General features: G+C 38.3%; 1 protein-coding gene across 1 annotated transcript in view; it reads right to left on the reverse strand.

Annotated features, from left to right (window-relative positions):
• TTLL11 (tubulin tyrosine ligase like 11) overlaps positions 1-20,106 on the reverse strand; it is a 51,370-nt gene that overhangs the window by 7,204 nt on the left and 24,060 nt on the right. The window contains exon 7 of the mRNA XM_086624951.1: positions 811-1,068. Coding sequence (XP_086481077.1) covers positions 811-1,068 — 258 coding nt within the window. The remainder of the gene's footprint in view (positions 1-810; positions 1,069-20,106) is intronic.

Consider the following 20,106-nt stretch of genomic DNA (forward strand, 5'->3'; position numbering starts at 1 on the left):
TTCAGTCATTTTCTATATATCGTAATTTGTATAAATCAAATTGTTTATATTCATTCCTGAATGCTAAATGCCTCTGCACAGAAACAGGATCTGTATTTTAAGAGTACATCTGCTGCTGCTTATTTCTTTTGTCATTGTCAATGAAAGACAGAAAATGAGATATTTGTACCATGACCAGGACAGATATAGCCATAAAAAACAATGGGGAAAAAAACTCTCACAAATAAAAAGTATGTGAAAAAATAAATTGAGTTCCTTGCCATTGCAAGCTGCAATTTCACAATGCAAATCCTTAGCGCACAAGGCAGCAGCAACTGGCATTTGAAAGGCCCTTCCTGTGGCCCGGGGCAGATGGCTGTGCCCCCCCCGCCAGCAGAATCAGAGCTCGAGCGACCCAATTTCGGTTGTCACTTTCTCACAGTGGCATTCCTACGATTTACCAGGAACATGACATGTTCACTAAGACTGCAAATAGCATTTCCAAAAGCATCACTGATCTGCTGTAGAATAAAGACCCGGGTTCCTGCTAGACACAGTTTCATCGGTCAGGTATTCTGGGAGCTTGGAATGATGAAAACGTATCTATTTTATAAAAAATATGCAAGGGTTCAGTGGAAGTTATGGGAAAAAGTTTCTTTAGAAGGCATTACTAAACATACAAGTTGGAAGTGTACCAGCGTTAGGGCCTGCTTGTGTTCAGCAAAATGTAGTATAAGTGCAGGGACAGCGGTGCTGCCCCACGGGATCGGGAGTTTCCAACTTCTTGACAACACTTTAAGCCATTCCGGAAGAAACCTTCTCCTTACTAACCTTATAAACGTTCGGAAACCTGTTGGCCCCAACTTCGTTGTCCCTTTTACACCAAGAAACCGGATAAACAGGGCAGCCACTCTGTCCACAAGCCGCAGGTAGCTGAACTGCTTCGCGTACTTGGGAAAGACTTGCTTGAGGCACAGGGAGGGGAGGGCAGCCCCCGCGCTCCTGGGGCTGTCGGACTCCCGTCTGTCCCCCGGGGCTGCCTCCAGCAGCTCTTCCGTTGCTTCCGACACGTGCTCCAAAGGCTGACACCTGTAGCACATCAAACAATTGCATCTTATTCTTACAAGATTCAATATGCTGTCTTTCTGGATTTTTTTTATTTAGAAAACGTTATTTTATGAGATCTTTACGATCATGAAAAATCAAGAACAAACACTAAGGTTCCCTAAAGCAGACCTCATGTTATAGGAGTATTTAAAAGGATAACAAGTGGACCATCCTCTGATGCCAAAAATAATGCCTGTAAATAAGACGGACAAAGAGATGCCGCACCATGAGCAGGTTAACCGTGACAGCCACCGCTAACTCGTAACTCCCCTTGAAATGACCGGGAGATGGGCGCAATCATCCCATTCTTCTGTGAGTTTTAAAAATTTTTATTTTATACTAAACCTCTCCTTTATCAAAATCTTGGGTTTAGCACCCCAGGGAGGTAAGAGTGGGTGCCTGGTGACCACAACGCTGCACCGCAACGCCCTGTGCGATTCTTTCTATACGGACCTTCGGCTGTTGTGTCCTAGGAAGAGGTCAGCAATTTGCTGTGCAGGAATTAAAATGCCATAAATTCTAGCTGTGTACCTTCCGGGCGCTGCCCAAGCTGCACAAACAGATGGAAAATGCTACCAGTGTTCAGAACTTCAGGGGGATAGCTATCAATCCGGCTACAAAACTATAAAAATGAGTATTTTTTGAAAAGAGAGGTGGCTTTAAGACTTCAAAATTATGACAATTTAAGACACTGCATTTTCCATGTGACTTTTCAGCATTTTCTGAAAATCATACTCCCTTAAATTTATTTCATATAAGACATCCCAAAATTAAAACACTACAACAAGTAGCAACTTCTGAAAAATCTTGATCAAGGTACGCTTGCACAATTTCCTTACAATGCTTCCAAAATATTTATAGTGCATTCATTGATAAAGACATCTTAGTTTATCTGTAATAACAGAAGGCCTGGATGGACATCGGATTGTGTTGCTCCGTTCTGCATCCCTGATATGGAACAATATTTTTCAACCTTTTTTTTTTTTAATTAATATTTTTAAAGTTTTTTTTTCCTTCCCCTTACTTTTCCTTGTCTTAACGAGTAGCGCTCCTTAGATAACTTAATAAAGCTGAGGTAACAACAAGTTCTCAACAAATTGGACCTCACTAAATTAATTTTTTCTAAAATGACAGAAGATTTTTTTTTAATCCACGTAGTTAAACGTTAAAAGCCAAACATTTCGACCTTCCCCTCATAACATAGAAATTGGTTTTCTCTATGGTAGATTTGTTGTGATGCTGTAGAATATCCATATTTCTTTCAAAAGGTCTTTACAACCTCACAGAAGGTAACAGGCCAACTTCTTCCACATAGACAAGGAAACATCCGATAGTAAACATGTGTTGGTGTTGTCAAGATCAAACAAATACAGGTATGTAGAAAAAAAGATGAGTTTCCTGGAATTTCATGGAATATTTCATGGGAAATGCTTAGAGATTGTAATTATCTAATGATATTTAAACTTATTTTCCAGTAACAACTGGCAGCTTTCACCTTCCCTAATAAGTGAGGTACAAAAAGTGCAGTAAGATATATTTGCAAAGAAGAAATTCTAACAAAACATTCAGAAGCGATTCGGTTCACACAAATGCATACAGGCATTACTCAGAAGACAATTTCTGCACAATCCCATTATTTTTTCTTCAAATCCCCTGTGCATACTGTCAAAACACATTATTTCATCTTCATTGTTGTTGCCAAATTCCCCAAATAAAGCTGATGGAGATAATGATGTTACATGTTTATTCAGCATGACATAAATTTACTTTTTTTCTGCATTTGACATATCTGGATAAAATTGAAGATTGCTATCCTCATAAGTTCAGAAAGTCTGATAGCTGCTGGTAATTACTGGGCACCCACTAAGCATACACAGGTTTTCATATTCTTTCCAGTCATTTTTCTAAGTACCTATCATCAAGAATAAGTCTAATTCACACTAGGTACTAAAAAAATTAGTGCTTTTACTACATTGATCTTTTGTGTTCCTGAGTACATTTAGTGTCCTTCAGAAAGTTCTGTTCCAGCAGAGGATAACAATTAACACAGTTATTATTCACCCACAGCACTGTACAAGTTATAAGTGAAATCTACAGTAAATTTGTACCTTCTGACTTCGATTCCAACAGGCAGCAGATTTCCTTAGCCCTCGTACAACCATCCTACAGTCAGTCATCCATAACAAATATCCCCATGGGATTTTTAGCCTCTCTCTTCTACTAAATTTCCCTGAAAGACATTAATCCATTGCCACACTGTGTCCTCTTTCAGTATATAATGCTTCCAAGTAATACTTTTTAACTTCTAGCGAGGGGTATGATGAAAATAAATGTATGGCAACTGTAAGACAAAGGACCCTTACATGGAGGGGAAAAAATCCCTTAAGACTCTCTAAAAAAAGAGTTTTCATGAGTATGAACTAATTTGTGGTATCTGATTTCTAAAAGACATTTTTGGGGCCAAGTTTCCAACGCTGCTTGAACCTGGGCTCTGAACCCACTCACACCTCCAGCTGCTACCTTCGAATGGCAGCAGCTCTCCATCCACCTGCCCAAAGTGTCACCACAGGCACGACTGCTCAGTGCAGACCCGGGGCTGGAAACTTCTCCTTGCACCAAATGCCAGCTCCAAGTTCGTGCAGATGAACTTTGAGGTAACAGTTCTTTGTAAAAAGCATCCGTGTTCAGCCGATTTTGGCATTTAAGTACTGGGAACTGCCAAGCCATCGCTGCTCGGATGGGACTGTCACGCTGCGATTCACAAAGCAGCTGTTCTTCTAAAAGACTGTTGTTAAAAACTTCTAAAATAACAGTACTTCTTTTGTATCCACATTTACACTTATTGACATTGAGTATCTGTAAACGTGATCAGTTTTTGAGATAAAAGACTAAAAGACCTTTTAAAAAATAAATTAAAAGTCTTAGGTGGTGCTTGGGTAATGTTCTTTGCTGCAGATAGCAAAGTAGAAAAATAACGTTATTTTTCTCTTTAGTTAAATACAGCTTAAAGTAATAAATTATTAGTTTTGTTCTTTCCCGTGTAAGATTGGATGGTGGTTTCACTGCCATCAAGTACCCTCTGGCTGCCAAAAGAGCAAGAGTACAAACAGCCAAGGAACAATAAGCACGCAGGCTTCTATTTTTAATCTTAAATGTCTGTTCATCAATTTAAAAATTCAAATCTTCAGCCAGTTGAACTAGACCTTGACCAAACGTGAAGCCTTGCACTCAGCAGGAGAGAAGGCTGCGTTGTGTGTAACATAACTCTTCTTCAACAACACCTGGAAGCCCCAAACCCGTTCTCATTCTAAATTCAAGAGTGTTTTGGATGGTACACTATCCATCCATCATTAATGTTTTCAGTTAAAAAAACAGAAAGCTTTACTTTAAAAGACGCAAGCAGAGCTGAGAAAAAAAAAAAAAGAAATCTAATGAAATTTCAACAGAAAATGCTGAAGAGACTGTTAAAGGGATCAGCTTCAGAGGAATGAATTACATCCCCAGCGCCGTTCGGTGCCCGTGCTGCCCAGCCGCAGGACGGAGGCCCCAGTGTTGTCCATCCACTCGACCTTACCAAGACAGAGGTTTGACTTGCAGAACAACATCTCTCGGCATAGTCTTCATCTGCAAACCTGTACTTCCTTCAAAAATCTGCACCTCCTTCCTGCTGAAGTAACAGTCCCTGGAACTTCTGAGGAAGTACAGTAGGTTTTTTTTAGAAGAGATTTTTTTCAGCCTTTCATTTTTCAACGCCCATTCTCAAAAGAAATGTGAAACGGTCATGAAGACAACACCCAAACCATAATGGTAAACAAATACTCTGGGCACAGAGAAGTTGTGGCTGCCCCATCCCTGGAAGTGTTCAAGGCCAGGTTGGATGAGGCTTTAAGCAATGTGATCTAGTGGGAGGTGTCCCTGCCCATGGCAGGGGGGTTGGAACTAGATGATCTTTGAGGTCCCTTCCAATCCAAACCATTCTGTGATTCTATGACTACTGCTGGGAGCCACAGAAGACTGTCTCCCCGATTGAGAGGGAATGGACACAGTCAAATTATTAAATGGGACTATGTTTGGTTTGTATTAGGGCCATAGAAAACCCTGTTTGTAGAAAAAAAAACCCTGTATTATGGTCAAAGGAAAAATATAGTTGAAGATAATAAAGCAGAGGCTCTAAATTACCACCTAGAATATATCCTTCTTCCTCTCCTTTCTATGGCGAAAAGCCTACACCTGCCTTTGAGGTCATGGATAAAAAGTCAAAACCAGCTTCCCATTTCAAACTTTTACTGAAATATTTCTTAAAACCATATTTCACACTATAAAAGTATTTTTTAAATAAAAAGTCAAAACCAGCTTCCCATTTCAAACTTTTACTGAAATATTTCTTAAAACCATATTTCACACTATAAAAGTATTTTTTAAATAAACCCAGCTTTTTTGTATGCTATTGCATGTCTCATTCTTTTCAGCTTAAATATTTTATAGTCTTTCCCAATGTATAAATCAGAACAAGAAAACTTAATTCTAATCTTTATGGCCAAATCTTGTACTTCCATTAAGTGGAAAAAAAAAAGAGAGAGAACTCTTAATTTGCTTTTACAGGTTATTGCTTTTATAAAGTTTAATGATTTGTTTTGATTCTTTTACTCCCCCAAAGATTTTCTTAGGTTTCCTTTTCTAATGCACTAGAGCTTAATTAATTTCATCTAATTTGAATTAAAGTGAAAATTATACTTGGTGCTTTTAATAAAACCACGACTTCCCAGAGCAAACCTGCACAAGAGCTTGTTCATATTTGTAAAACTGAATTGATGCATAGACTTTCCTATTCTGCACACTTGCCTTAAGTGCAAGCATTTACACTGACTATATTCAGAGTATAATTCTCCACCGCTACCACAGCTAGTACTTCCATAAAAGTTTATTTTCTGTAGATCTATTCAACACACTTGCATGCACCCAATCTCAACGTGGTCTCAACACAACTAATTAAGAAAAACTGCCTAGCTAGGTATATTACAGCCAGACTCAGTGTCTATAAAAACAGAATTTTACTGTGATCTGCACATTTTTGCAAGGAAACAGTGCACCACATATTTTTTTGCCCTAGCACTAGATAAATTACACTCGCTTGCAAGGCACCATTACATTTTCTTCTGTGCTTGGCTGCCATCTGCCATCGCCACGCCATAAGGGCGAGGTGGACAACACAACTCCCCAAGGGTCGTGTGATCAAAGACCAGTACAAGCACTGGCAGCACAGCTACAAAAAGCAGAAACACAGCTCAAAGTCCAGAAATGATGAAAACGTACGGGGGGTTTCCACCTCCGTCTCTACCATTAATTCATCAGCCAATTGGAAAATACAGAAGCACACGTTTTTCAGATTCAAAGCGTCGCCAAAAACTCCCGTGCATATTTACCAGCCAGAAAGTGACTTCCAAGAAACATCTTCTCTACTGTGTCATTCGGGGCTTCGCCCTGGGAGTCGGGGTACAAGACACAGGTTCTCCTGCTTGGCCCTGGTCCCCCTGCAGCGAAGCCATGGGGACGGGATCAGAAACTCCGAAACGCTGGAAGAAATCTCCAGAAAGGGAAACTTGCACAGCTTTGCTCCATTAGCTCCGCTCTCACGGGATTTCCAACAGGCACGGGGAGGAGAGGACAGCTGAGCCCCGCACTTTAAAGCTGCTCCTTCGAATTAATTGTTTTGACTGACACAGCTGAGTCAGGCTAAATGAATGAAAGGTCAAATAGAAGGTAATGCTGCTGTTGCCATACAGAATAAAAGCAAAGCTTCATTTACATACTAATGTCTGACCTCGATACATTAATTTCTCTAATTCTGCAGCTCACGTCAGATCTCTCTTTAGAAATTATCAACTGTGGAGACAATATTAACTGCATCTTTAAAAAAGAATTTCAATTTTAATAAAGCTTATGGAAGCGACATGTAAGACTACTTATCTTTTATACATGATTACTGATTTATTAATGTTTCCTCCATCTATGTTTTATCCCTCTCATTCTGACCGGCCTTAATCTTTATGCAAATACAAGTTGCTAAGGGACAAACAAATTTGCAACTGCTAATTAAAGGCTTCAAAATTTGCTACATTTTGTATACTTGTATATAAAATTTAGCTGTCGAGTTCAGGGTAAAATTGGGTAAGAATTGCAATATTAATATTTCTAAGAATGCTCACTTGATACATTTAACATTTAGGGCATTGCTAGAAGTAAAAATTCAGCAACTTTTGTATCAGCTGACAACTGCTTACCTAATAAAAGAAAATATTATGTTCTGGATTCTGAAGCTATAATTATTCCCTCAGCTGAGCCTCTATTCTCAAAGCAAGCACTATGTTAACATAGTTAAAAGCAGAGAATATTTTGCATGACAAATGTATCTATCCACCCATTTATCACCACAGTATATGGACCTCCCAAGAAACAGAAACGTGTTTGTCACTGGAGCGTGTAGGTATGAATACGTTTGTGTGCTCATTCACAGAAATAAATCATTCAGGAGACAGTAAGTCAAAGCCAGAATAGCGTCTCTGCATGATCAACCATTCATGAATTTGCTTTTATGAACTAATCCCATCACTTTTGTCAACACACAGAGACTTCTAGCACTCACAGTACGCGATAGCAAAAAGTTTCATAGTTTAACTGCGTGTTGGGTGAATAATCAGCAGCTTTTGTTTTGTACTGGCCACTTGTGACTTCCATTTGAAGAAACTGAATATTCATCTCCTCCTCAGCCTCTGGCAAAGTAAAAAACGTCGATAGCACCAGCATTTCCCCCTTTCAAAATAATAATAAAGTTGCACAAAGATAAAAGTATTAAAAGAATATTAAACCTCACAGAGTAAGATATTTTTGAAGTTATGCTACAAACATTATGGCTCTTACATATTATTCAACACTTTGAGAATGCTCGGAGGCAGTCAAAGCAACCACAGCAAAGAGTCCATATTTCAAAGAGCAGAATCAATCACATTAAAAATAAGGATTGAGAATCACCATGTTGTTGGCAGACAACTAACTTCACACCATACAAAATACATTTGGAAAACACAGCAGCTACCCTGTCTCCTGGAAGCAGAAAGAGTGGTGAAAGCAGGTGGAATTTCCATCTCTCATGAAAAAAAAAGAATCCATAGCTCAACTAGAGAAACAAAGCAGTTAAATCACCTCTCTGAGGTTTTCATGTCATCATGAGCATGACCATGTCTAGCCCAGCCTGCACCTTCGAGGCCTGATACTGCGTTCGCTCTGGCAGGGTGAAAGAAACGGAGCACACTGTGTTTGCTTCTGACAGTTGGCAAACACATTTTAGGTGAATCCAAGGATAAATTAAGTACTCCATAGCCTTGCCATTTGCTTAACAAAACCAAAGCAATTTATCAGATTGTTGAAGAAGTGAAATGGAAGCCCCTGCAGCCTGTCCTCAACACCCAGAGCAGCCGTCGCGCACGGCACCTGCTCGTTGCAGATTTTCCCTTCCCAGTCCCAGGAGCATCATTTGTTTACCACGTACCAGACTCCGTAAGCTCCACAGGCATCAGTCCCCTTCGTGAGAAGGATGTTTGGCTGCCTCTTTAGATTGGGTGGATTCATCATAAAAACAAACGCTTCTCATTAAAGATTAAATAGGTTTTGAAAGAAAACAGAAGACTCCGAAAGTTTGCCACCTTAACACGGTGTTAATGAGTGTCCCTGGTGTAGAACCTTAGTGTGGATCCTGAATAGCTCCACACCAAGGACACAAAGCGACGGATGAGAATATTACCAACATTTTCATATATGCAGAGAAGACTAGAGCCTCCACTTCAAACTCAAAACCTAAGACAAGCTAATGTGCTGTCCTACACGTTTTGTTTAGGAAGAAACACAGTTTGTGTTAGGAAACATGTCTGATAGCCACACGAGCAATGATATGCTTACTGCAATTATCAACAACTATTGTTCAAGGATTAATGTTTCCCTTTCAAAGGAGATGTACAGAGCCTTTCCTGTCTGAATTGTGCATTGCTCAGAGGAATTGCTAAAACAGGAGACAGTGCAGAGGCACGCTGTGCTCAACTTTCCACTTCTAGCCTACACAAATACAGTCACTTCTGTTCACTCCTAGATGAGTCAAGATGCTCTTGTCTAATTTTGTAGGGAGAATGCCACAGAAATAATAGCTTCCAATACTCCGTAATAGAAATGAACTTTTAGATTCCATTAAAAAAAAAAAAAAATCAACAAAATCGCAATCTGGGCAAGAGCTAACACATTGAGAGCTAACATTGACAACACGGCCATGGAAAGAGCTCAAAGATGACCCAGCCAGACAAACCACTGGTTCAGAGAAACCTGAGAAGTCCAAGAGTCGAGTCTTTCAGTTTTTTGAAGAATTCTCCACAGTTTGGAATGGATCTTATCTGCCCTGATTAGTAAGTGAGGATTTCCTCCACTAAACTTTGAAAAATTTATTCTCCTAGACAATTTAGGTGCTTGTGATCTTAGTATCTTCCGGATCTGAAAGGGCTTAAATTTAGGGGTTTAAAAAGAAAGATGTATGAAAAGAAGTATTTAGGTTTTCAACAAGCTTGTTACACAAATCAGAAGTCGCTAAGGCTGTGCTAATTCCCTTGTATTTTAAACTAAAGCTCAATCCAATAAACCATCTCAAATCTGATACCCAATACTGTAAGTATTCCCCAGTGATACTGTGATTAAATCTAGTTTCATTAAACCCCTACCTTACTAGGTGCTGACGGGAATCCGTGCAGCAGCACACCAGAGAGAGGAGACACATCCTTTAGAGATGCAAAGCAGATACTGCACACCTGGGATAAACATCCAACTGGATGTAACAGCTGCACTTGACCTCTGTTTTCATTTCTGCAGGACTCTAATACATAGCTTAAATCATTAAAGTGAAGACACGCGTTTGAGGAGTCTCAGATGCAATGTGCTGGAAAAAGAGTTAATTCCTAAGTATTAATTGAGATTCTTTATTTCTAACTTTCTCTTTTTAAGAATAATGGTAATATCACTCTGCATTAGCTAAAGATTTATTACTTTTAATGTAACAGAAGCAGTGAATGCCTATGCTGTTACCTGTCATCTATTTGAGTGCTGCAGAAAATATGGCATTACTATAATGAAATAATGCATAAGCAAAGCAAAACCTGCATTGAAGGACTTTGATCCACTGTAGCAAAGAATTATTATAGAACAAAGATGATTAAATACGGTCCTCAATACTTTATTTTTTATGGAGGTAGCTTTTATTATTCCTAGTAGATTTATTTGTGTTCACGATTTGCTTTTAAGGTACTTATGTGCCTCATTATTTCTCCAGAGTTTCCTTTGTTTCTTTAGAAAAGTGTGCCTTAAAAATAGTAATACAGGATACTGCAAAGGCAAACCAGTCGTAAAGCCTGATAATATATCGAAGCCAACAATAAATTAGACCACCAAGTGTCTTACAGTATAACAGAAAAAAACCCTAGACCCCATGGTATTTCTTCCCATGTGGAAATTATTCTTAGAAAGCAGTCGTCATTATGCTAGGGCAGAAAAGGAGCTTTGCCCTGTCATCCCACGGAGCAGAAAGCAGCAGTGCAATTGCATTTTATCAGCAGTAATCCTCCTATTAAAGCAGGTGAGTTCTACATACACAAAATAATGCTGCTGATGATTACACTGCTGTTAAGTCATCTGGCTTTATGCTTTCATTTTGTGGCAACTGGATGCTAGGCAGTTTTATTGCTTTCTGATTTTTTCAGAGACTAGAGACCAATTATTACTTAAAAATAAGCCAATCATCTCTCCTGCTAAAAGATGACTAGCTGCAGAAGTTAAATTATAGAGAACATCACTGCCCCCAATACATTAATTTCTGTCACTCTGTCACTGTAAAAATTTACAGCAGATATAATCTCTTTGAAGGGGGATCAAGTCATAGAAAATATGAGCCTAGTTTTAAATAGAATTTTAATTTTAATGAAAGCTTCAGGGAATGATGTTTATGCTGCTTATCTTTCATACCTGGTGATTAACTTAATTTATACTTAATGGAAGAGGATATTTCTAATCCCAAGACAGGCTCAACATCTGTCTGTGACTATGTTTTTGGAAGCCTTAAGCTGCTTCTGATTGATGTAATAAAACCAGGATCCTGCACAACTGACACCTGAAGGATATCTGTAAGAGGGGAAATGTTACTTTTCTTCTCAATGCCTGTGCTTAAGTCAAGCCAAAATCCCAAGCACTTAATTCTGCTGTCCCTTAAAAACCTACTTTGCACTCCCTCACCATTATTATGCGAGTATAAACAGGGGAATAAGCAAACAGTTCTCAGATGTGGTTGTGATCTAATATTCATACTCATTATGTGCAGTATCTGAGAAAACGTAACTTTCTGATGGCCTGAAGCTGAGGAGAATAATAAAGCTCCTACCAAAAAAAAAAAAAAAAAATATCAGAGAAGCTATCTCCATTTTTCCTTCACTTTTCATTCCATGTCTATTTAAGACCAAATGCTAGCAAAATAAATGCTTGCATTTACTCTATAGTTACAATAGGAAAAAAAAGTCTTCAAAAGTAGGTATCTTGCCAGGAAAAGATATAATTTTCAACTCTCTCCCAGCAAATCACAGTATTCCTTTAGAAGGAAAGAAATCAAGCAAAACCAAAAAAAAAATGGTATTTCTAGCTGTCATGTACATGTCTATTATTCCAAAGAGGAAGGCAGGTACCAGAGATTATTACAAAGCAGCCCGTCAATACTATCACACTTTGGAAAAATCTACAGAAGTTCAAAGCAACATGGAATGGAGGGAGGAAGACCTAGAAGGTGAATGGAAGTCAAGCAGCAAAGGAAAAATAAGAATCGAAACTGCAGGTTGGAGTGCTTCATTTAAAACTTTCTGAAAAGGCATAAAGCAGTGCCCATAACTGCCCAGTTCAGAGTCCCCCTGGAGTAACGAGCACTTACACGTTAACAAATAACGCTCGGAAGATGTTAACGGAGTGCAGTAACATTCCAACTCCAGTACTGCATCCAGACTCTTCTAAGAATGTCCAAAAGGTATTGCTAGAATTTCTTCAGGCCTAAAACCTCCTTGTTATATTTAAAAGACCCTCAAAAATCTTATTATTTAGATACCTTTATATTAAATTGTTAGTATAGAGTATGGATTTTTTGCTCTGGGTCCCTCCTGGCACAGATGACTGCCTTGATGAGCGCGGAAAAGGCAGCACAGAGTTGCTCCCTCAAAGCAAGACTCCAGATCTGGAATAGCAAACACAAACACACGTGTGTGTAACACCATACCACAAGAAGTGCCCTTAAATACGTCCCAAGAAAGCAGAATGAAGTTTGCTTTTGCAAATTAGGAACCTGCATTTAAACTCTGGCACTTTCTAGCCACTGAATTAATTCAAGGAACAATTTCCAGTCCATCTGTAAAAGTCTAATTAACAAGAAATTCTTACATTTCCCTGTTCTATCAGGTTTTATCTCAGGCAATCTCCATCTTAACCATGTCTCCTTGTCTTTTACCTCTGTGGCCCCCTAGGTTGATTTTGCTTCTCCCTCCTCCGTCACACAACTTATATTTTACAGGACACACTTGTTCAGAAACTACCAAGTCTCTAACCCCTCCAGTTTTGGTAATTTCTTGGGAAGGAGAAAGATCCTAGATTACATTTTGATATTCCACTTCAGATGTTGTGGTAAAGAAAAACCTAGCAATTCTTTCTTTTATTTTAAAGGATGAAAAAGAATTAAGATCTCAGCAACTTCAGTTGAAAAAAAAAAATTAATGACTGCATGAGAAAAATCAAGAAAATTAATTGCAATGAAAAACAAGATCCTTTCTATCTCCCTCCAAGTATCTTAACAGGTTTATTCAAAACCCCTTAAAAGCAAAAGGTTTTTTTCCAACACAACTCTTCAGACTGAAAAGAACATGACAATCTCATTCAAACAGTATTGGCTCATTTTTAATATTTAAAAATATCTAAAAACAATGCAGGAAAAAAATACTTCCATGAAAATTCCAATTAATGTTAGAATTGAGCTGAGTTTTTCCAGTGCTCTCCCCAAACCATGCATCCAAGTCAGTGAAACCTGCCGGGCGAGACGCGCTTTGCAGTCAGTGGAAAGTACCACCAGTTACTTCAGTCTGGCATAAAAAAAAACCCAGTGCATTTTGCTCAAACTAACAGTACCAAACTTCGGCTCTTGTGTTGCAGTACAGTGAATTAATGGTTTGCATCAAATGAAAATATATAAACGAATTGTGTTATTTCTCATAACGACGTGGGGTAATTAGATCATTAACTTTGCTCTGCAATTCTCAGCTGCACCAAAATTGACAACTATTTGCTACGAGTTCTCCCATTCTTAACCCTGACATCTAAATACATTGCAAATAAGTAATTCTTAGAAGGTATGTGCATGTAAGAACTTTCCACTGGTATTCAGGGATATAATTCATGCCTATGCATTCATTTATTCCATTTTACTGTTACCTTAATAAAACACTGTTATGTGGCCCAGGAGCCCTACTCCACAGAAATGATTTGTTTCTTTTATTATTAAGGTGATGTACCTTAGTATGCCCTTGGCTGATCGATTTGTTATGACATCTTCTAGGTCACATGAAATCTTATTTTTTTTAAATCAATTTGTTCATGGGCTGTGCCATTCCTGAGAGAACATAAAGTACACACTGCAGCTCAGCAGTCGCATGAAGAACTTACAAAGACATAACTGGAAACCAAGATAAAGTATTGGAGGCTCATCCCACAGATTTCACGCAATCAGAACTATCACAGTTGGTCATAGTTTTAGGTACACATAACATACAGATTGTACAGATAGCAAAGAGACAGGTATGAAATAAGACAGTTTTATACCTTATACAAAGATACACATAGGCATGCTGTATATACAGACATATATACATAAATACACACTATAGCTATATACACTACAATTTATCTCTGTAGTAATTACTTGTACACTTATTTTAAGAAAACTATCTTGTGGGAAGTAATTTAGTAGCAGAAAGTTTACAGAAAAGTAGAAGTTACTGGAGTTGTACATTATAAACCAACTGGAAAAATTAATTTACAAGCAGAGTTGCTTCTGTGCAGCACAAACATACAATCAAGAAGGTAAAGAGGAAAAATGTCAAATTAAGTAAACATACATCCTTAATTTTAGACAAGGCAATTAAGCTAACATTCTAAAAACCAAATTTCATTCAAGAAGTATTTAACTGCAGGTTAATAATGGAGATTGTGTCATATACAAAAACCATGAAAAAGCTATATACTTGAGAGTGCAGCTGAATCACTGCTCCTGCAGTAAGTCAAACCACCAGCCAAAAACTAGATTATGTTAGCAAGCTACAGGGTAAGTAGAGGTGAAGATTATTTTGCTGATAGCAGAAACTCAGCTCAAATGATTAGCATATTGAAGTGTCAGGAAAAAAAAAAAAATTGCACTCAAGCCTAACTACTAATCACCTCCCTTGTAAGAACATAGAAATCCAGTGAACCCGTTTGGACAGACACAGCACGCAGAAGTTGCCTCTGCCCCATACTTTGAGAGAAAAAAAAGCATTTTCAACATCAAAACACAACAGGTTTCTTGTACTGAAAACTAATGAGGAAATCATAGCAAACCCAAAGAAAGATTTCTTTGGAAATCTCTTTAAAATATACTTAAAAAAATTAAGCGGTTTCCCCAATAAAGGAAACAATTGCTCATTTTCCTCCTCTGCTTTGCACTAGACAGGCTGTGATTAATGCAGTCTAGCAGAGAAGAGAGGAGATGGCATTTGCAGAATGAATACAGAAGACAGAAAATAAACTTACTTTCTTCCCCTATATGAGGAACAAATTAGATTTCAATGAAATTAATTTTATAAACAGAAAGTTAGCTCCTTATGCAGAGTGTTGCTGAAGAGCCGGTTTTCCAGTTAGACAGCACACTGAGCCGTGTTCTCCTCTGCCCGGTCCTCTCAGTGGATTCACTAGGCACAAATACACTTATTTAGGTTTTATCACACGACACTTTTTCAACTTAAGAGTTAGTCTAGATTAACACTCTCTGATAAAACGTATTGCACTTTCAGAGCTGGATGGATGCCGGGATCACTGAGGCAAAGAACCCAAAACAATCTGAGCCAAGTGCTAAAAATTAGTTGGAAATTAAGCTCTTACTCAACACAAAAGCACTAACCCTTTCCAGGTCAAAGAGATATCAGCCTTGAAGGCTACATAGGAGATGCCTAGAATGGTGGAAATAACATCTAAAAAGATCAGGGCCTCTCGACAATATTATTTTTGCAAATCAATTTACTTAAAAGGAAAAGGTGAATGGCCTTAACAACTACAGTCATTTGACTCAAAGGTACAGAGGCTTAACTCCACAGAACACTTAAGCACACACTTAAGTACCTGATGAATAAGGTCCGAATTGCTGTTTGTTTTATATCCCATGCAATGCAACCTGAGCAAATTTATGACCATGCTTAATCTGAATTTTCACTGGTTTCAGCTGAAACTTGCCATCAGCAATGGCTGGATCTAGCAAACATCTGTCTGCAACAAAGCTCCCAGGGATGCTTTGAAGTATTGCTGAGTTTATGATTAAAAACAAAACCAAAACAACACAAAAGAAGCTTACTTTGTTAGAATTCAGTCAAAGCAGGAGCACACACCAAAGGAGCTCCAACATCTCTGCCTGTCAGTTACGGAACAAGGCTCGAGCAGCCGCCGAGCACCACGAAGTCAATGGGATTCTCAGCTCCCTAAGTCAATGGGACTCCTCTCGCCTCAGTCATTACTGCTGGTTATGAGGGATGCAAAACACAGCATGCCTCGAGCCAGATTCTATTAGCATTAAGACTCACTTATAATCTCTAATCAAATAACTGAATTCAAAGATTTATTTAGACCCGCTGCCTCCGCGTTCATTTTTATGCCACTTGGAAGGAGACGAAGCAGCTGCCCCACTTTATTCCTGACCTCTCATCTTCTTGGGCAAACCTTGAAGATTACAGCAACTTCCATGGCTGCACTAAAAAGACAAGAGGAAAGTGACATATTCTGATAAAACCTTGTCTCTGCGTTTTATCACAAAGGTTTTCTTTTCATTTAAAGATCATCGTAAGAGAAAATGAAAGCAAAAAGACTTCTTAATGATCAACTTAAAATGTAATACAGTGTGAGTACCTAAGGGATGTAATTGCTACAGCATGTTTTGATATATTAGAACGTTTGGAAAGTTCAGACTTTATGGCAGCCCTTTTGACAGGTCACAATGCTCAGTTTATTTTCAATCCTTCCTCTATCGCTCACTAGAAATGCTAGAGAGCAAAAAGAAAGGAGATGTCAGTAAAAACGTAATTAGATTAGCTGCATCTCAAAACACTGTGATCCAACTCTAATTGGACAAACCGGTCTCCATTCGCAATCTGATAACATAAAACCAGACTGCAGTTCACACCAGAACTCGGGGCACTGCAGCACGCCAATTACTGCAAAAGCATGCTACGGGTTTGGACCAATTAATTTCACAGTGCTGAAAATGAAACCTTTTAAAATTCTGCAACCCATATCAATTCTTGTCCATTAAAATTTTTTAATTAACTAGGCCTGTCACCAGCTTGCTTGCCTAGTACATTCTAAGCACTTCCAGCTGTCCCTCAACATGGGGTCATTTCAAGAGATTCAAAATAAGACTGAATTCACTCTTTATGTGGCAATACAGTCTTTACATTCAAGACATTAGTGCTCAGAATACACTATATGAGCAAACAAAGACCAACTCACAAAACTGGACTATGAATAGCAGCACTTTTTGCAGCGGTGAAGGTTAAAATGGGAATAATCGTAAACTAATCCGTTGTCAAGCATGGGGTTAGTGCTGTGTTAGTGTGCATTTCAATGACATTCCATGACTTTTCTACATTATTAGCAAACAATTGTAAAAATGAGAAGAAATACGAAAACACCACCATCAAAGAATGATATTGAGAAAAGCCCTTTTAAAAATCTTAATATCCTGAATATTCAAATAGCACACCACACAAGTTATGATATTGTATGGAAAATGCAATGACTCTAAGCACTCTGTATGGGAGAAAGTAAAAGACAGAGAGATGACTAATGACAATCAGGTGGGCAAAACGTGAAGAATGCTTTGTAAACTGTAGTAACCACCAGGGATATTTACTGAGGAACACAGAATTGGTCCTAGAGTCTTCAAGAGAAGAAAATCGAAGCTTTTCTATAATATTTTTATGTAACAACAATACATAAACTGACCTCATACACTAATAAGCATAACAGGTCATATCCCATAGTTTAGAAAGTCTGGCAATGCATGGCAGAGGCAAGGCATCGTCCTCTTTTCACAGAATGAAAATGGTAGCAGCAGGAAAATGTTTTTGTCTAAAGGTCACGGAGTAAACTGCCTGAATCAGGAACAGAAATTGCATCTTTTATGTCCTAGTCCAGAGTTACTGTCACAAAACCAACTTTTCCTGCAATGGTTTGTTAGAGAAAAACATTGAAGTGAATTACTGAATTCCTACTGTATCTATGCCAGGGATATAGTTTTAGCTGTTTTGAAGAAACATTACTATTGCCCATGTATTTATACATTTGTAGTCAATTAAAACTTTTCAGATTACATGTGAAATGAGCTACTTATAAACTAAAAGATCTGACCTTCTTCCTATCAGCAGATTTTACTTTATTTTCTTCTCTACGTTAGGACTGCTGCCGTAGCGCATTCCAATTATTTGCCACTGTTCTACACTCAGTATTGTATTTTCTGTTGTTGTAGTAAACACTTTTGTGGTGCTTTCCTTTAAGTGGCTCTTAAAACCAATGTAGAACCATTCTGTGAGTCAAGCATCATGAGATCCTTCCCTCCCCTTCATGGAGGGATGTCTCACATTGCAGTTTGTGGAATTTCCAACAGGGCCTGTCCTAATCAATAGGAGAAATGTTAAAAGCTCTTAAGGATGAAGCAGATAAACAATTGGAAAAGCAAAAACAGAGGGCAAAGATCAAGGCACCTATAACATTTGCTTCGCAAAACTGAACGGAGTAGTTGAGGCTAGTTGTTCTTGAGCAGGATGAGAAATAGCAGTAGAAATAAATACTCTCCAACTACAGAAAAACAAAGTTACCGTTTCACTAATCTGAACTGAAGTAACATTGACAAACATCACATCTAAAAGTCTCCCTCACATGTCTAACTCATCAAAAGCAGCAGGGGCTAATGTAACAGACAAGAATTGATACTGAAGTTGGCAGATTGCCTGATGAAGGAATAAACCAAAAAGCCCTCTAGGAAAGAGAAAGGGTCTAATTCAATGTGCTTTCAAAGGGCCTTGGCAGAACGATCCTGAATATGAACGCCAGGTCATTTTGACTGATGGAGAAAAAAATTGTGTCAGCCTCCAAAATGAACCAGAGTAGAAAGATCAATCTCAAGAAAGCCACACATATGAGTTTATACACTCTCGGGCAGAAATAAGGCTTGGGATGAAGAGGTGGTGCTTGAGAAGCATTTGAGTAGCTGAAAACCTGACCAGATTTCCAAGGGATAGCAAAGGGACAAAGGGATACAGGAATCAACCTGAAGCTCATAAAGTCAATTAGTAAATGGAAACCAAAATACTGATACTACCATAGCTAGGTTTAATACGTGCTTATTTTTATAAAGACTAAGCTCACCCCATATGATGCAAAAGACAGGGACAACCCTGAGTAATGAATCCCTGCGGAACACAATACAGTTACTCACAGAAGCAGAAACTAAGACACATTACAACAAGACTGAAGAACAGTCATTATTTTCTGATCAGATAGCTGTAACACCAGCATCCTCCTATTCCATCTCTCCATGTGTTTATGCACCGAGTTTCTGACCCTCTTAAACCACCCATCAGGCAATCATAACCTTAGAATATGTACAGTGAGATAAACACAGTAATCAATGACAAGAACGACACTATCATCATCAAAATCTAGGATAATCATATTCTCAAGGCTTTTTTGCACAGTATATTTTCATATTTTCATTAAACATGATATAAACATCAGGAGAGGTTATGAAACTGAACAAAAAATATCTGGAAAATAAATGGAATACAGCCACACAGGTGATTCCCTGACTTTTTTTGCCTTCTTTGAGGAAGTACAAAATTACTCCTCAATATCAAGAAATTAAAAACAGGATCAGGATTTGGAAAACGCCTTTGAACTATACAAAAGAGAAACATTACTGAAAGGTCTGTTTAAGTAAAGACCCACATTCCTCTTGCAGTTTAGTGGAGAAGGTTAGACCCATCGGTCACTAGCACAGCAGGAGAAACCTCCTGAAGAAGCTACTACTTCAACATAAGCTACATTTGAGGCAGCAAGTACCTAAGTAGAAAACATGAATTAATTTCTAGACATTCATTTAATACAGATCACATAGTCTCCTCCCAGAAACTATTAATTTTGTCCTACATCAGAGAAAGAAATCATTTAAAGTAAGAAAGACGTGTAATCCACACAGCAGAAAAAAAAATGAACCATCTCGTTTTGTGCAGGAAAAGAGTAAGATCTTTTGAGTAGTAAGTTCTACAAAACCTCAATTAGAATTCCTCCCTAACTACACAACTTAGAGAAAAAAAGTCAAACTGACATATATTAATATTTACAGGGTGCTCTCTGAACAGAGTGACATTAGCCAGTGTTTGCATGCTGATCTTGCAAAAAAATTGAGAGAGACCACATTGGGCTTCCTCCTGCTCAGAAAATTAGCTAATCATATTTGACATTTGCTAGAGCCACAGAATCCAGAGAAGAGAATCGCACCTGACATATTTTAAAAAGAAAAAAAAAATCAGAACATCACAAATAAATTTCAAGGCTGAATTCAAATAGAAAAACACTGAAGTGGTATGTACGGAGAACAGCACTCAAGAAAAGATG

The sequence above is a fragment of the Tauraco erythrolophus genome, chromosome 22 (assembly GCF_009769465.1).
Source record: "Tauraco erythrolophus isolate bTauEry1 chromosome 22, bTauEry1.pri, whole genome shotgun sequence".
Taxonomy (NCBI): Eukaryota; Metazoa; Chordata; class Aves; order Musophagiformes; family Musophagidae; genus Tauraco; species Tauraco erythrolophus.